This window comes from Onychostoma macrolepis, chromosome 23, assembly GCF_012432095.1.
Source record: "Onychostoma macrolepis isolate SWU-2019 chromosome 23, ASM1243209v1, whole genome shotgun sequence".
NCBI classification, from domain to species: domain Eukaryota; kingdom Metazoa; phylum Chordata; class Actinopteri; order Cypriniformes; family Cyprinidae; genus Onychostoma; species Onychostoma macrolepis.
Window position 1 is genome coordinate 19513233 of NC_081177.1, and position 18553 is coordinate 19531785.

The 18553-nt window shown below is 37.1% G+C and overlaps 3 protein-coding genes across 5 annotated transcripts; 2 read left to right on the plus strand and 1 right to left on the minus strand.

Moving 5' to 3' along the window:
* Positions 1–914: 914 nt before the first annotated feature.
* LOC131531531 (uncharacterized) lies at positions 915–10543 on the plus strand. The gene is made up of 24 exons (XM_058762348.1): positions 915–998; positions 1748–1815; positions 2153–2228; positions 2345–3834; positions 4303–4453; positions 4748–4852; positions 4948–5060; positions 5140–5196; positions 5472–5612; positions 5713–5820; positions 6107–6248; positions 6368–6676; positions 6776–6820; positions 6903–6982; positions 7451–7563; positions 7858–8041; positions 8144–8228; positions 8335–8480; positions 8604–8694; positions 8971–9119; positions 9294–9379; positions 9484–9553; positions 9661–9782; positions 9881–10543. The coding sequence occupies exons 3-24, from the start codon at positions 2225–2227 to the stop codon at positions 10020–10022; spliced, it is 3933 nt and encodes a 1310-aa protein (XP_058618331.1). The 5' UTR covers positions 915–998; positions 1748–1815; positions 2153–2224; the 3' UTR covers positions 10023–10543.
* Positions 10544–10649: 106 nt separating this feature from the next.
* On the plus strand, positions 10650–12656 carry cdc42l2 (cell division cycle 42 like 2). The gene is made up of 6 exons (XM_058762347.1): positions 10650–10784; positions 11486–11625; positions 11869–11941; positions 12047–12147; positions 12222–12419; positions 12521–12656. The coding sequence occupies exons 1-6, from the start codon at positions 10772–10774 to the stop codon at positions 12608–12610; spliced, it is 615 nt and encodes a 204-aa protein (XP_058618330.1). The 5' UTR covers positions 10650–10771; the 3' UTR covers positions 12611–12656.
* Positions 12657–14489: 1833 nt separating this feature from the next.
* Positions 14490–18408, minus strand: LOC131531529 (F-box only protein 44-like). Of its 3 annotated transcripts, none has more exons than XM_058762344.1 (7): positions 18283–18408; positions 18075–18200; positions 16748–17009; positions 15321–15435; positions 15112–15207; positions 14875–15010; positions 14490–14787 (listed from the first exon to the last, which is right to left on the minus strand). In XM_058762344.1, exons 2-7 carry the CDS (start codon positions 18138–18140, stop codon positions 14641–14643), a joined length of 822 nt encoding a protein of 273 aa, XP_058618327.1. In that variant the 5' UTR covers positions 18141–18200; positions 18283–18408; the 3' UTR covers positions 14490–14640. The 3 variants fall into 3 exon arrangements, with proteins under 3 accessions (XP_058618327.1, XP_058618328.1, XP_058618329.1); XM_058762345.1 differs by having other exon boundaries at positions 18342–18369; XM_058762346.1 differs by having other exon boundaries at positions 18334–18352.
* Between the last annotated feature and the right edge of the window lie 145 nt (positions 18409–18553).

Consider the following 18553-nt stretch of genomic DNA (forward strand, 5'->3'; position numbering starts at 1 on the left):
ATCACAAATAAAACAACTGACTCTAAGAAACTATGCAATACGCTTACAAAATCCAGCACATTTTTTTTTTTTTTTTAATTAAAGGTGAAGATGTCAAATTTCTTAGGCCGGACATCACCTTGGCCACTACTATTATGGCAGTTTATTGACTTTCCAACTGACCGCCAAACCGTATTGCAAAAACAAGCCACTTTTATGAGGATTGTGGGCTTTCCTGGAGGTGTTAGAGCCATTGATATACAGTAACTCATGTTCACATCATTGCTCCAACTGTTAACGATGAGACATACCAATAGAAAACAAAGCATCAGTAATAATTTGTGAAAATTTTGCACAATGCAAAGCATTTTAAAAAATACATTTAAATATTAAAATATTTCAGTGTCTTAATGAAATGATTTTATTGTAGTTACATTAAATGATTGGTGTTGTGCTGCTGACTTCACATAAGCAGGCTCACTATTGGCTGATTCAGAGGTCGTGGGGGGCCATTTTGTGTTGACATCATTGTAGTCCTTAGTTCACAACACTTAAGTGTCTCCTCAATCAACACTTAAGAACCAGTCTTAGACTTTACTGAAAGTTGCTTTTAGCTTCTTTATAAAAGTCTCCTACTCTTAGAAAAGTCCCACTTTTTACTAAGAATTTTTTAACACTTAAGTCAAAGCTTAAGACTATTCATAAGAGCATTTCTGAGAAGTTTTATACATAGGGGCCCTGGAGCATTATGTCACTAAGTGGCATTTATGTCCTGATCCTTGGTCATTTTTAACCCTGATAATTATTATTGTACAATGCAATAACTAAAGTAAAAAAAAAAAAAAAAATGTTTAATCTTAGTTACTTATTCAGAGTTTTCAGATATTTTTAGTATTTAAAAAGCCTTATGTGAGTTACTAACTGGTACCAAATTAAACGAAAGTCAAAGCGACTTTTATTTTGAAACGCAAAGACAGAAGCGTATTTGGATGGACAGTCATGGCAAAGTCTTCCACTGTGTAAGTAGACCTTTAGTCATATTTTACAATATTAAGAAGAGAAGTAAGGGATAGCAGTATGTGTAAAGTGTTTACATAAATGTACCATGTGGAGGAATGTATGCTGTTGGAAGGCCGCTTTCGCTTCATTTGCAGCAGCATCCGTTTCCTCTGTTTTAAGTTTTCGCGGCAAATGTTTGAGGACCTGTGTGGATATGCACAGTAACGCATTCTCAAAATATTATTATCTTCCAAGTGTCACTATTAAATTGTAGACATACCAGTTGTAAAGACGTCTTCATTTGAGAGGGCCTCGTTCAAAAAGAGAACATCTTTTCGGTTTGTTACTTTTCCTTTCAGCATTTGATGTGGTGTGCGGGTTAACGTTTTCATAATTTCCGCACATTACACACTGACTGATGATAGTGTATACAGCGCTAATTGATCTAAGGTCAAAGTGCAAAAGCGTGAAATGACCAGATGTCCGACGTTTTAGCCTAGCCGAATATAGTAAAATAGGGTTCAGTGTAGTGAGAAGCACAACAATCGTACTTTCTCCTGTCATCCACAGAATACTTATAATTTAAAAATAACTGTACGTTAATTACTCTTAACCGGCTTACTAACATTAGTTTATCGATGTCTTTATCAAATAACTACTTAAATGTAACGTTATGGGACTAAATATGTGTTTGTGATTTCAGAGAGATTTTAGTTTTAGAATCCAGATCATATTTTGCAGACTAACATTACATACAATTTCTCTGCAGGCTATGGAAAAGTGTTGGTGAATGTAAATATTGGCACTTGCTCAGTCAAGTGGAGCTCACCTGCTCAGGTATTTTTATTTCCTAGCCAATCACTTTTTGAATTGCGTGAAGTTGGGTATGAAAGTTAAAAGATCTTCCACAAACATTAAAAAAAAAAAGGGGAAAAAAAGAGACCCATTTCATCTTAAATATGAAAGTCTACATGGTGTGTTTTCTCCGGTTCAGTCTGATGTGATTCCCCTTTGAATATGTTTATATAATTAAGACACTTTTGAGTTTTTATATATTTATATTATTATTATTATATTTATATTATTGATTTATAATGCAGTTTTTAAGAATAATTATAATATGCAGTGATCAATATAATTTTTTTAACCCCTGTGTTTGTACCTCTTTTTATAGGAATTGGAGCAGACGTTGGTGAATGGTAACATCCTGAAAACATTAGATTTGTTTGTGATCGCAGAGCTTAAAATGCGTAGGTGTTTACTTTGAGTCTATATTTGTTGATTAAGCATATTGAAAAATGAAATATGGTCATTGGTCTTGTAAACTTAATGCCATTTTTATGACTGTTTGTCATTCTTCTTATAGCTAAGAAGAGGAGACGTTCATCGAGGCTCAAACAGCCAAAGAATCCAAACCAGAACATGAAAAATGCTAAAAAGAAATCAGATAATTCTTTCTCCTGCAATCCAGCCACAATGTGTTTCATCAGAAAGTATGCCTCAGCTGATGCTGGATCAAACTTTGCCAGTGGCAAGGATTGTCTAGTATTAGGCCAGAAATACTGGGAAGACATTACAGCTTTCTGCAGTCAGACTCCATACTGCCTTTATTTATACCATGGAGTGGAGATTGAGGACAAGGAGGCCAGTGTGGTCTTGTTGGGCTTTTTTGACAAAGTGGCTGGAGAAACCAAGATCAGACTGCTTGATGTTCTTCATCCAGAGGAAGAGACTGCTGATGCCATCTGCACCTGCATTGTGGAGATGCTGAAGAAGTTTAGAATACCTCTAATGAACATGGCAATATTTTATTCAAATTTCCCAGATCATGAAGATCTTCTCTCAGGTCTGAAGCTGCTGAAACCTGAGATTGTGTCTTTATGTGGACTTACAGATATGGCAGGACGAGTGTGTCACAGTGGTGTTGAGAAAATGGAGATATCTGGCCCGATTGTGAATCTCATCACAGAGATCTACAAGCACTTTCCATCTTTTCCAGCTTCTCTACAAGCTTTGCTTGAATATTGTTCAAACATCAGTAATATCCTGACGTCGCAATGCTCTCTCTTCTGGAGAATCATCCAGAAAATGACTTTAGCTTGGTCAGATATTGAGAAATACTTTGAATCTCTGGATGCAGATGAAAAAGTGATCTGTCGTCTTCTTAGTGATCCCAAAATAAGACTCAACATCCTCTTTCTTAGCCATGCTTTGCAACCACTTTGCGATTTTCAGGAGAATATTGACCGAGGTGTTAGTGTGACACAGCTCCTCCAAGATGCTTCTCAATTAGTGAGATTCTACACAGCGAGTTTCCTCAGACCGAAAAAAGCAGAGTTTTTCCATAGGAGAGGAAATACCTCGCTTATACAGGAAACAGTGGGACATTTACCTAGAGGAGAGGTTAAAGTTGGCAAACAGGCTGCTGAGTTTCTCCTGCGACGCTCTGAAGAGTTGACTGACTACTTGGAGACGTTCCACAGTTCTGTCATCTCCTTCTACACGACTGTGACTGTTAATATCGTTGAACATTTACCCTTCTCAGATTCCACCATGAGAAACTTGTCATTAGTGTTGTGTCCAGGAAAAAAGCTTGAAGTGACTGGCAAAATAGTTCAAGATTTAGGTGTCTGTTTTGGGGTTTGCTCAAGCCCTGAGAAAGTCAGCTTACTCACAGATGAGTTTTTGGAGTACCAGTTCATTGATGAAAGTGACACACACCCCGCCGACCAGTCAATGGAGGAGTACTGGAAGACAGAGCTGAGGATTATGGGAAGGACATCAAGTTTTGGGAAATTAATTGTTTGCTTGTTGGCTTTGCCCAGAACATTGAAAAAAGAGATCATTTTTGAACAGGTGAGTCACTGAAGTCTGAAGAGCTTGAGAAACTAAAAATTTATCAGATATCTTTGTGACAAAATTTGATTTCTCCAACCACTTTTACCCACTAGAACACTTAGTCTGAGAAACTATGCTTGACTTCCTTTAAATGCTTGTAAAATGAACTTGTTCAGAACTTTTAATTTAAGTACATTTAGTGGTGTTTGTAGAGGCAAGAATTTTATCTGGCATACAAAAATGGGTGGAGAAAAAAAGCCTACCTATGAAAGTATGCAAATCCATATCTGTGAACCATAATATTGTGAGCTTGAGCTATTTTGACATGGACAAGTAAGGAACTAACTAGCAGTGACCTAGCAAATGGATAGCAACATGCTAACAATCACCCAGACCACCTTACCTCCATAGTAATGAACAAGCTTTACATAAACAAACATCTAAAAGTTAGTTTTTTGTGTTTGTGTGTGGCTGTCTGTATCTCAGATGTTCCCACAAACTGACTCAAATCTCAATGAGAGGAAAATGGAGGACTTGGAGGAGAAGGACATGGCTAACGATGATGTCACAGACAGCAGCTCATATAAAAGTGCTCCATCGCATCTCAGCCCAGAGACTCAAGGGAGCATCACATGCGGTAATGACACACAGGTTGTTGTAGCGACCTTTAAAGCTGAAAAACATGTTAGTTTAACTTAACCGTATCTCTGAATAAACTCCCTGAATCTCTGGACCTGCACAAAGGTTTGATAAACCTTGGGAAAACACGTTTACAGAAAATCCATGCATCTAAAATGGAATTGTAGCGACCTTTAAAGCTGAAAGACATGTTAGATCATTGGAACTTGACAACAAGGTTGTTAAAATACTATCGAGGAACTGATCTCCATCTGCTTTGCATCACATTCTAACAAATATGTTTGATTCTCAGATGGCATTGACTTATGGGACGTGGAAAATATTGTGGCAATGGAAGTGGAGGATACTGTGCCAATCTCTTCTGATTCAGACCCAGACAGTCAAAATAACACAAAAGGTTTTATGCCCTGCTCAGATATACCAGCTAGTGGGATTTTATCTATTCTGAAACTCTGGGACATGACCCAAATCAAACTCTGTCTTCGTTGCCAGGACATCATCCAAATGTGTCCATTGATGATGATGACGACGACGACGACAAGTACAGCAGCAGTGATGACGATGACGATTGCAGCAGCATTGATGATGATGTCGTATGGACTGAGGTAAATATGTAATTATTTGCAGAGAAGGGTGTTGTTTTGTTTCTGGATATCATGATTTGAACACACTGTTTATCTCTAGCAGAAAAGAAAAGGAATTATCTCGCATAACAATGAGAAAACAAACATTCCATACCAGGTAACTTCAACATTTATAAAATGAAAGAGATTTTAATTACATTTGTGCTTGCATTGTAGTAAAAGATTTCTGCACCGTAAATATCACCAAAGCATCATAAATGCATTATAACGTGTAGGCCATTTGACTTATTTACTGTGAAAGGATTTATAGTCATATGATAGCTTTATTATGAGATAGGAGAAAGTATGTTAACAAAAAAATACTCCCATCATCTTTATAGTAATCTGCTTTATTAGATTTCAGACTATGTCTAACAACTTCTGTGTTTTTAGGGGGTTACAGTGGGTGAGATTGTTTGGGGGCCCATTGAGGGTTTTGGTCTTTGGCCTGGACTGGTTCAGAGCTGGGACAGCGAGAAGCCTTGTGGCTCCATGCGTAAAGTGATTTTCTTTGGGAACAGGATGCTGTCAGAGGTACACATATGAGTATTCAGAGACTTTTGTGCGAGCTTTTGGGTTTTGCTTTTATTTACTCAATATGAAAGATCATGTGATGAATATTTTTCTGTTGTAGATCCAAGTAGATGATCTCCTGCCCTTTTTTTCCTTTGCCAAGTGCTTCTGTTCGAATTCCTTCGCTACAGTAGCGACATATAAAGATGCAATCTTCAATTCTCTGCAGGTAAAGCAAATTGTATTTTGCTAGTACCATTGTTTTTAGTGCTCTAAGATCCATTTACCTTGGTGCAGTTTAGTGTGACAGTGTTACAGTCTGGAAAACCAGTTCTTGGAAGCAGTCCCAGCATTTTGCTGTAATTTCAGATATAACATTTTTGTTTACTCTTTAAAAAATCTTGATTTCTGTTCCTAAAACTGCTAAGACCTAATAATTGTCCATGCAAGTATGTGAAGACACACACAAACACTTGTAGACATGTAAGAAATGGTTTATACATGTTATGGTCTAGGTGGCTTCCAGACGCAGTAGAATGTTTTTTTCTCCTGAGACGGACTCTTTGGATGAGTTGATTAGAGTCATGTTGGACTGGGCCTTTGGAGGTTTTAAGCCATCAGGTCCAGATGGACTTCGACCTCATTCAGAATACAATGGTATGCAACAGATTAGCACTGAAAGACACTCTTTTATGCACTGTTTTAGTGTGAGGACTGTAGTATTATACTTCAAATTTGTTGTGTATTTACTGTGTTCATCTTTTTTCCTTCCTTAGAACAGCCTTTTATGCCACGATCAGTGAATGGGAATGTTGGATCCTCTCCAAACTACAAAGACCATCGAGAAAAATTATTTAAATTAACTGTATCTCTGAATAAGCTCCCTGAATCTCTAGACCTGCACAAAGGTTCGATAAACCTTGGGAAAACACATGTTTACAGAAAATTCATGCATCCAAAATGGAATCGGAGATCCTCGCAGACTGTAAGGACTTGTCGAGAACAGAAATATACTTACAGGAATAACCGTCTAACTCACTACGAAAGTATGCAGGTTGAGTCCAGACAGAACAGCCAAAAAAGATGTATGTGCACCATTGATATTTATTAAAGCATTATGTAAACTTAAAAAAACAACAACAAAAACATCAGTTAACCTGGTGTTTATTTGAATGTTTTCACAGATGAAATGGTGCATAGATTTCTGGAAAACGAGATAGACATTCAAAGTAAGAAGCTTTTTCATAAACATTGCAGTATCTATTGATAATGAGTGAAGTTCATCATAATATAATTTCTTCTCACTTTCAGAGTTCTGCTTATCATGTGGGAGTACATTCGTTAACATCATCCACCCACTCTTCGAAGGCAGCCTGTGCTTAAAATGCAAGGTACAGTGAAATTGCACTGTTGTAGTTTTCAGTGATCCAGTCAGTGAAATTAGGATTGTCAAGTTTCTTACTGACAGACACCTGCTCTTTTTTTAAATGGTTTGGTTCTTTCAGCTAGTAACAGTTGTATAAAATCATCTGTATAAAACCATACCCAGCACTCTGCATAAAACTAAAATCCCTTTTAAGGCAAGTCAGTTCCCTCAGCAAGCTTTTTGGTGTGAGAACAGCTACTGCCTGAATCATAAAGTTCACTACTTTAGCTCAAAAAGCTAGTCCAACTAATGCTTATGTGCATGAATTAAGAGTTAACAAACAGGCAAATGGGTGTATGATTCTGATTCTGATGTGAACAGCATTACATAGGTAATAAACAAGTGAAGTGGGACCACAACTAAGCTTTACAGTTTTTCCAATTAATTTTTCTTAGATCTCTGACAAAGCTTTGTTTGTTTGTTTGTTTGTCAGTTTAATTTGACAGAGACATTGTACAGGTATGATGAAGATGGCTATCAGTCGTACTGCACCGTTTGCTGTTCTGGTATGGAGGTCATTCTGTGCGGCCATGGCAGTTGTTGTCGGTGAGTTTGTTTGTTGATCACAAAACAGTCTACAAAATTAAAAAGGACTTGTTTTAGGTTTTAAAACAAAGAATCATTATACATTTGAGATTCTGCACTATTTCTCTGACTCCAATCAGATAAGTAAATTTAATCATGTTTATGCATGTTAAATGGTGCTGTGATGCAGGTTAACTGCAAATTGGACTCAATCGATAATAAAATTTGCAAGGGAAAAATATAAAATTAGAAATACACAAAGTGTAATTATTTTCACAAGTTTTGACCCCAATCTAATTTGGTCTCATTCTCTAGCTGCTACTGTGTGGACTGTCTGGATATCCTAGTGGGTGAGGGGACATTTAACCGGCTGAAAAATGTGGACCCATGGACGTGTTACCTGTGTGCACCTGAGAGCAGCTCTGGAGCTTTGAAGCCCAGGCATGACTGGAGCATCCGTGTGCAGGAATTCTTTGCCAACAACAGCGCCATGGAGTTTGTTAGTGTTTGTTTTATATAGTTCATCATCTTATAAAAATGTTGAATGATCTTTCTGATTTGTATTTGTATTGGTTCCTCCACTGACATTTGTCCTCCTCAGGAGCCCCATCGAGTTTACCCATCAATCCCTGCTAACCAGCGACGTCCAATCAGAGTGCTTTCCTTATTTGATGGTATAGCCACAGGTAAAACTTGACGAATTACTCAACCACTTGTAGTGTAATATACACTTATTATAGTCTGTTCTTGTACTGGTTATGTGGCTTATTTACATACATTTTTATGTTTCAGGATACCTTGTTCTGAGGGATCTTGGCTTTAAAGTGGAAAAATATGTGGCCTCAGAAGTTGATGAAGAGTCTGTTACAATTTCTATGGTTAACCATGAAGGAAAAATCACTTATGTGAATGATGTTAAGAACATTACGAAAAAGCATGTACGATTACAAAATCATTTTTTCATCCTCTTGTTTGTTTTCTGTTATTAAGTAATAAAATCTCTGTGCACATCTGAAGACGACGACTCACTCTCATTGAGTTTATTCTCTGTCTTTGTTCAGATTGACAAATGGGGCCCGTTTGATCTTCTCATTGGAGGGAGTCCTTGTAATGACCTGTGCACGGCCAATCCCAACAGAAAGGGCTTGTTTGGTAAGACACATCTGATGCATGTTCCACAAAAAATAATAAGCACTTTCTTGATCTGGCAAAGTATAATCTGATTGCCTGTCTTTATTGGCAAAAAGGTTGGCAAACCTTGTCTTTATGGAGCTGCATAAGCAAAAATTTGAATAATCAAAATGAACACATGGTTCACACGTCAAATGTAGGGATTTTGTTGAACTACTGAGCAGACTCAACTCTTGATCTCATGTTAAAACAGATAACACAATTTGTTGCATCTGAAATCCTCTTTACTCTCTGCAGAGGGTACAGGGCGGCTGTTTTTCGAATATTATCGGCTTCTGAATATTTTGAAGCCTAAGGAGGATGACCCACGGCCGTTCTTCTGGCTGTTTGAGAACGTGGTGTTAATGGAAAACAAGGTTAAAGCTGACATTTGCCGCTTTCTGGAAGTAAGTTTTCTTCTTTAGTATGTCGGATAGAGGTTTGCTAAAGGCTCTCAGCAATTCTTATAAATTTAAAAAGCTTGTATGTTAAGTCTATGAGATTTTTCTTGAAACTTGGGATCAGATTTTAAAAGAATGTTTAGTCTCATGGTGTAGTAAGTGTGTTTGGTTTGTTTTTAGTGTAACCCTGTGCTCATTGATGCTGTGAAAGTGAGTCCAGCTCGCAGAGCAAGATACTTCTGGGGGAACATACCTGGCATGAACAGGTGCGTTAGTCATTTCATATGACTATCACACTGACTTAAGGCATTCAACCATGTAAATTAATTAAATGTGATTTTATGATCTTGTTTTATTCTGTTTTGACCAGACCAATTGTAGCATCTCAGAAAGACAAACTGAGTCTTCAGGAATGTCTGGACCCTGGCCGCACTGCAAAGGTTTTCTCATGAGCTTCTAACCAAAGATATGCAGTACATTATAATTTCAATGGCATCATTACATTTGATTGTGAGTGTTGACGCCATGTAATTTTACCATTTTGCAGTATGAAAAAATTCGCACCATCACCACACGGCCAAACATACTAAAGCCGGGCACTGATGACCGGCATTACCCCATCATTATGAATGGGGAAGCTGATAGTCTGTGGATCACTGAATTGGAGAAGTAACTTTTACTACTTCTGCTATTTCAGCTTTATGTCTCATCAAATTCATTCCCAATTATGTTTGATTTATGCTGACTCTCACACTTGTCTTTGTCAGAATATTTGGATTTCCGAAGCATTACACAGATGTGAAAAATTTGGGGCGTATGCAGAGGCAGAGAGCATTGGGGAAGTCCTGGAGCATCCCTGTCATAAGACACCTTCTAGCACCTCTGAAGGATTACTTTGCTTGTGACTAGGTCCCCTTGAAATGAACTGAAGTTTATTGTGCATTTCTAATCTTTTTCTTTATGAGTAAAAAGACTCAGGGACACAACAGTTTGTCACTTTTCATTGTTTTAACTAAAATTTAGAAACCTGGTAAATGTGTGTAGTGCTCTGTGAAGTGCCAAGATAATAAATCCTGTTTAGCTTTGTTTTGATTTAAGAACTAAATATTAATGTTGACCAGTGACTGAAATGAAGAGTTTATTAATTCAGGCTTTTTAATTTAATTTGTTGTTTGTTTTTTGTTTGTTTAAGCTCCCTGGTTAGTTTAGTACTTATTTAAAATAAGTGAAGTGTCTATTTGTATCAAATGTTAGATAGGAGAATAAAAATAGCGGTCACCAAGGAACGTTTTTTTTTTAACTCCACAGTTTAAATATCTGCAGCATTTTGGCTCAGAAGTTATTCTTACAGGGCTGTTAATTGTGTTTATTGCAATCACCATGGTTTTAATAATATTTTGGTTTTTATTTTCAATAAAAAATTAGCTTATTTCGAGGGTATTTGAGAGTCTTTACTGGGGCTTTGAATGAGGACTTTTATTTTGATATGTGATTGGTAGAAGCGTGTTCTGGATGGACAGCCACAGCCATGGCAAATTCTTACCCGTTGTAAATTTACGATGTTTAGAGTACACGTTAAAAGTAGTTGTATTTGTGAACCGTTTACATAGTTAAAAGTAGACCCGTTTAGGTTGTTAAGAAACTAGGTATCTATCTTAATGTCAAAATTCGGTCAGTCAACACAATCTGAACACTTGTTGTGCTGTGCTATGCTTTAAGAGTTCTTATGAAGGCATTTCATTTAGAAATCATGCTTTTGTATACATTTCATCCCGTAACGTGTGTCATTATCAAAAATGTTGACCTCTCGACATAAATAAAATGTTACAGAAGTTTTGAATTAAGACCAATATTTTATAATAAAAACTGATGGTAAGTATTTAACAACATCGTGGAATTGTTACTAATCATAAGGACAATACGAATTGTTTTCTTTTGTTTAGGTTATTTGTATTATTTATTTCACAAAAAGTGACTTCTCATAAAATATTTATTTTCTAAGATTATGACCCCAGGATCTCAAAATAAATTAAACAGGATTTTAAGCCTGTGACCCTTGGGGAAATATTTTTCAGGGATTTAGTTCATTTTTGTATACGTGTGTGTGTTTGGAAAAGTCATGTTTGTCACCATATTTTGAAAATGACCTATCTGCCAAATACATAAATTAATTTCCATCTTAGTAGAACTTGTGTACACGAAAAGCATTGTGTAGCTTAAGCAATTTACAAGATGTTTACCTTTAAGTATTTTATAGGTAACACAAATCCATGTTGAAAACTGATTCGATCTTTGATCTCCCTGAGGTATTCTTTGCATGTATGCTGCCTAATCCCCACTGAAAACTGAATAGTATTTATTAATAATTACAGATACTTTGATGCCAGATGCTGGAAAACAACTTGTGACAACAGCAATGTCCACAATTAAATGTGTGGTAGTTGGAGATGGAGCCGTGGGTAAAACCTGCCTTTTGGCTTCATTTACAAACAAGTTCCCATCAGAACCAACAGTAAGGATTTTTTACATTTATGCATGCAATAGTATTGCTCTCTTTGGTATGTTTATCTTGACTGGCTTAAGAAAGAAAAGAAAAAAATACAACCCATGTGCCTATTATCAGTGATAACTGCTGAATAGACAGTTACCCCATCCCAGAAATCCCATCACTTGCAACACATCGAATGTGTGAAATTCATCAGGGTAGTGTCAATTCAATTGCTTTGTCATGTTTTACTTTTCTTTTTCCTCTCAGGTGTTTGATAACCAAGCTGTGACTGTAATGGTTGATGGTGAACCGTATACCATTAGATTATTTGATGCTGCAGGTATGATAATACTATCCGTGAAGCATTGTCAACTTATTTAAATGCGTCTCAACATTTGGCACGAACTGATCCTGACACATCTAAATATATTTCAATATTTTGTAGGTCAGGATCAATTACGACCCTTATACTATCCCCAAACAGACGTCTTCCTAGTTTGTTTCTCTGTAGTTTCTCTGTCCTCCTTTGAAAATGTCAAACAAAAGGTGAGTCTTTCAATGATCTGTCAGTCATGTGGAATAACGTGTTTGTTGCTAACAACAGTTCTTTTGTAATGCAGTGGGTGCCTGAGATAACTTATCACTCTCCGAAAACCCCCTTTCTGCTGGTTGGAACTCAGATTGACCTTCGAGATGATCCTGTAACTATTGCAAGGCTTTCAAAAAACAAACAAAAGCCAATCAAACCAGAGACAGCTGAAAAACTAGCCAGAGACTTAAAGGCTGTGAAATATGTTGAATGCTCTGCTCTAACGCAGGTGGGTATGCTTGTCACTGTGCTCGGTTTATAAAGCCAAGTTTTAAATGTTTTTCTTTATTTGTATAACAAAGCAATTCACTTTTTTCCCCTTTGTTACAGAAAGGACTCAAGAACGTATTTGATGAGGCGATATTAGCAGCTCTAGAGCCTCCAGGATCCCAGAAGACATGCAAATGTGTGGCTTTATGAATTGGACAGAAGACAAATCTGGGTGTAAATTAATAGGATTGTTTTATTTTTGTACAGGTTTTTATCAGGAAAGTAACAGTAGCTTTTACTCAACAGGTTTTTTCCCCCTATCTTTTACCTTGGTACTCATATCACATAATGAGATGATATATGTGCAAATTTTACTATAGTGCCTTGAAGACTTTAATGACGCTTCACAACAAAGATATTCATATATGGTAGGGTAGAGTGGGTTAAGCTGTGCCACTTTTTTATTTAATTTGTCTAATAAGGAAGGAAAATTTTGAAGTAAATACTGTAATTTATGTCTGGATGTCTGTCATCAGCTTAATTTAGAAGACTTTACAGAGCCATGTGAATATGTCTTGTCCCACATTAGGGGTAAGTTGTGTTATGTCAAGTTGAGTCACTGGGGAATATCTGAGAGATTTGAGTTTTAAATAAAAATCTTCCTTTAAAAATATCTATATTATTTCAATGTGGTGAAAACAATATACATTGCCACTTTGCCAAAAAATATAGCCTATACCGTTTTAAATACCCAAGTGTATACATTTTTAGACTAAGATAAAGAGTGAATAAATGATCAAAATCACTTTTTCTAATGTTATTTCTCTAACATGTGCAGTTGTATAAGATTGGCTCTTTTTAAATATTTGGTCACATGATGAAAATTAATTAAGGGGGCCGATACGTCTTTCCCACTGCTACATTTTAGCTCACTCCCCCAATACTTTAGTTTTAAGCAATACTTTCAAACAGTAGCAGTTGCATATATGCATTTGAACATATTAAAATAAGCATTCAAAAACGATGACAATGTGGATAGAGATAAAGTCATGTTAGGGGAACATGTCTGAAGTTCTTAATGATGGCCCTCCTTATCAGTGTTGGGCACATTACTTTAAAAAGGTAATTAGTTATAGTTACTAGTTACTGCTCACAAATAGTAACTGAGTTACATCATTATAAAAGTAACATCATTATAAAAGTAACTAATTACCAGGGAAAGTAACTATTGCGTTACTTTTTTTAAAAAATGTTCAAATGTCAAATAACTTTGGATGCCCCCAATATTAAATACCGGTATGTTAAATTAATGAAATAGACATTGGACAAAAAGAATAAATTATTATTATAAAACATTGTACATTAATCTACACTATTTATCTACTGACACTTAGTATCAGTCAGTCAAGCATTATAATATAATATTATGATAATTTAATATTATATGATGATAGAACTTTAGTAATTAGAATAACCAAGTATGAATGCATATTTGTCATCAATATAAAACGTACTAAGGATTAATGAGCTGCTGGGTTCATGAATATTAATCACGCTCTCTGCGTTCGCTCGAATTGATTTGCTGAAATCAAAACAGGGACGATAATAGGTGAGCGCCAGCCAATGAGATTGTCGTTTGCGCATTAGTTCCGCCCACTACCACAGAACCCGGCAGTTCTTAAAAGCTGAAGGATTCCAAAGGAACTCCGTTATTTTGACAGGAAAATACAAGAAAGAATGTCGTTTACATGTAGCGCGTCAATTCTGTATGTTATGAAAGACTCTCTTGCTCTGTATGTTTCTTTGCGCGCGTGTATGTGAGAGAAAGCGACGGCGAGCCGTGCGCCTTCACACTAGAGTTTATGGTACATCAAATACAGCTGCACTGCGCATCCATTCAGATGAACTGAAAAATTAAATTCTAATAATATAATATTGTAACGCCACATTTTATTGTCAGTAACGGTAATTAATGACAGAATTTTTATTTTTGGGAGAACTATCCCTTCTCAGTGTAACACAATGTTTGAGCGATAATAAGGCATTGATAAATAAGAAAGGAGGGCCAAGAGGCCTTTTTAAATATAAATCAAGTTTTAGCTGTTTATATGTAGTCCAAAAATAAATACAAATACAGAATGATCATGATAGAGACTTCAAATCGCATGCAACACTGAGACTTAAGTTCAGTTACATATAGCAGCGTTTCTCATAGCAGAACAAATTCAGACAGTAAAACACTATCTCTCTTCAGCTGGACAGATCTCCACACTACTGTTAGTGACCCGTATCCCATACCAGCCTGCCCAAAACTGTGTATCCTTCCCACCATGAGTGAAACGGATAAACCGAACCCCAGGTCCATAATTCTTAAAGACATGCGTCATCTGAAATTAATAAAAAATATATATATGGTGAGAATGACACAGTTATTTTATGAAGTTTGATTGATCATTTTCTTTTCTTCTACTCACTTCACACCACTTCTGATCATTCCACTGTGGAAAGAAAACTGGTTCAGGGTCAAAGGTACTGATGGGTCTCTTCTTCTGATCAAGCAGCTCCACACAGATCTGATAGACACTTCCACAATCGCAGCGTGGTGCGTACCTGCACCACACAAAACATTCTCAAATTAAACTTTATTAACTGGCATGATATATTAACCACTGATACTGTATCATGAAATCAGAGTTTGAGTGAACACTCACCAGTCTGATATTTTGATATGAGGTTGCAGTTGATCCATGAAAGCAGCGCTATAGCCTTCTTTCCTCAAATCAATCAGCTGTTGCTTTAAACATAACCTGAGGACAAAGTTTATGGTTGACAAAGAAGGCCTCAGCTATTATCTCTTTGGTTTAATACATTTATTTTAGGTTTGACTTATCAACTGAAGAATAGGTTGTATCAAACTTACCAGTATGAAGTGACAAAGTATTTTGAGACTGTGCAATTTGGGATTTCTACCGAATTATCTTCTACTGTCCAGCAGTCACCACCATTCTGTACAATATTCCATCCACTGAACTCCTCTAATCAGACCAGCAGAGAGGAGCACATAATATAAATGGAGCAAGTGACACTGGCATTACATTTTCAGAAGGGAATAAGGTGGCAAACGAATAGTGTTAAAATTAATCATTTAAATACTGAGTGAATTTAGGGTAATTTCACTTCAAGTGGTCCAATGAACGCTGCTTGACCATTACCTCTGTGTATTGTTATTGCAATACCAGTATTTTTATTTCATTTTATTTTATGTGGTTTAACCACAGTGGCCATCATGGCCCACAACATTTGCAAATTGTTGATCAATATTGCTCAAGGTTCAACATTTAGTGTCAATTTACAATGGGAAGGATTTGAGTCTCAGTCATAAATAAGTATAGCATGCATGCAGAACATTTCAGTTTTTTTTTTTTTTTTTAATGGGAGTGAGAAAGTGTGGAAAAAGTGCAGTTTCTTAACATTTGGATGTTTGCAGAGGCCCCCTAGTGGTCCCTCTCTAGCCCCCTGCTTTAAAGCCACTGTTTCAGATCTCATTAACAAACAAAAGCTATGGTGTGTCGGTCAATCACCTCCATAATTACTGTAAAATACTGTTCATTTTTATTATTTGTTGTGTTCATATTACATTCCTATCTAACAGTACAGTACTGTAGGCTTTCCCCCAGATTTCTACTAGCTCTAGGTCTGTAACCAGCATAATCTCATACTCTTAATTTTTACAGCAGAATGCTATCATAGAGGAAATGTATCTGTGAAAATTTCAGCTTCCAGTTTGGTCCCCCACCAGAATTAATCAACTTGAGGGAAAATTGAGGGAAGTTTTTATAAAAATGGCACTTTCTCACACCTTTTTCTGTATTTTTTCTTATTATGTGCTGTAAAGATCTGTTTTTGTACTAATGAATTACAATCCTAAACTAAGATATTGAGGTTTGTGTAAACATCCCTGTAACCAAATTAGCTGTGGGCCAATAAACATGATGGTCACTGTGCTTAAACCAAGTTTTAAAAAAAAGGTCAAACCAAAAACTTTTATATATTAAAATGCACAGTATAAAAAAATTGGTATTCATTTTGAGATTTATGAAAGTTTAACGTTTTTATTTTGGGGTAACTATTTCTTTAAATGTCTTTTAAAAGTCTGGAAAATAGTATAGTAGAACATGTGAAGACGAAAAATAAAATGTTCTAAAAAATTCTACCACTGTGATTCCCAAAAGCCACCAATGGCTTCAATGATCAACTTAGGTTGGCGATGCTTCTGGGAAATGCAGTCCAGAATATGAAGTGTACTGCTTCTTTAAAATATTACACATTTTCAATTTTGTGGCTCACCTTCTGCTCTGGGATTCTTGAGCAAGTTACGTCGTTTCTTAGTTAAGAAGTAAAACAAGCGCCAGTCATCTGGTGGTCTGGAAGCATCACATGGCTGGATCCCCTCTCTCCGACAGCGCACTCTCCAGTGTGCAGCACTGTCCACCAGCTCCTTCCACTCATGACACACCAGACGACAGACTCGCACCACCTGATGAGCAGGCAGATTCAGGAGGATCTCCTCAACCACAGCTAGAGGAACATCTGCCTGCAGACCTGAGCACTGACCAAGGAAGAAAGATTCAGTTCTAATCCAGCTGTGGAACATGGGGCGAATTCCAAACAGAAGTGAGCATCCCTATGCCCTACTCCCTTCGAAGGGCAGAGCCCTTGAAGTGTGTTCTTTAAAGGGTGTAGGGCATTACTGTCTCGTATAAGCGTTTGGAACTCCCTTGGTATGTAAAGTCAAAATAAACCTCAACTTTGCTTTAAAATGCATCGCAAGATCTCCTAAGTGAAGATCACATGATCACAAACGGAAATCACTTCCGTGAAGTGACCATCGCATGCTCCCTTCACTAACGGACTTCTGGAAGGGCCCTTCGTGAAGGGAATCAGTTGCTCACTTTCGATTGGAACGTCCCTACACATGGCGTCCCCTTCCCGAAGTGCCCTTCAAGGCCGCAAAAAAGCCGTTTGGAATTCGCCCATGGTTGCAGGTTCTTAGCTGGTCATCAGCTACCATGTTCCACCCTGACCATTTTAATATGGTATGACCATCTGGTAGATTGCTGCTCCAAGATGATCTACCAATCACAAGACAAGTCAGTCCATTTCAACTAGCATTTAATTTCATGCTAATTCTATGACAAGTAAGGGATAATCAACGGCTAGCTGTGCATTAAACGATTTGAATGCAGGACGTGGAGGCGAAGAACCACCCGACGCGCAGCGGTTGCCTCCGCGAAGTGCAATCAAATCGTTTAATGCACAGCTAGCCGTTGATTATCCCGTACTTGTCACGTACTTATGCCATGGTCATTTGCCAGCATTCACATATTAAAGATGTTAATAATATTTGCGCTGCAATATTTGACCGGAAGGATAAAAATGACGGTTATTTTCGTCTGTATTACTATTTAACTGTAACTGTATGTTACTATGGTTACCAATGTTTATAGGAAGCGTATTAATATAGAACGTGATTAAACTGACGTGGAACTACCTGTGCAGTTCAACGAATTTAATCAACACCTGCCAGCCAATCAGAATCCAGTATTCAGACAGACCATGGCATAATTTTATGGCTATAAGTTAACTGAAGCCATGCAAGAGCTCGACAACTTACTGAGTCTGGTTTTAGTTTAAAGTCCATCGACGCAACATGAAGGTGTGCGCTCTCTGACTGACCCATCCTTGTTTTTGATATGGCATTTGATTGATATAACGTTAAGTCACTTTAGCACGTCTGGACCTGCGTGTGGAAACACGGAAGTTATGTCTCATAGTCTGACGATGTTGCAGTAAAAACCTGAAACACAAATAATGGTAGCTACCATCGCATTAATTATATGCCATAATACGTTCTTCTAAGCATTGATAATCACATGTTTACCGGGATCCCAAACCGAAAGTACTGTTACCGGAAGCGACGTGGCCCCGCCCATATTTGCACTCTGACCAATGCAATATGAGTGCAGCAAGAGAAGTGTTATGAGAAAATCACACACAAGACGAGTTACTATTACCTGTTTTGAGAAGATCCATTTGATAAACCGAATTACCTTTCTCTCTCTCAGTTGAAGATATAATGTGAACAAATATGAA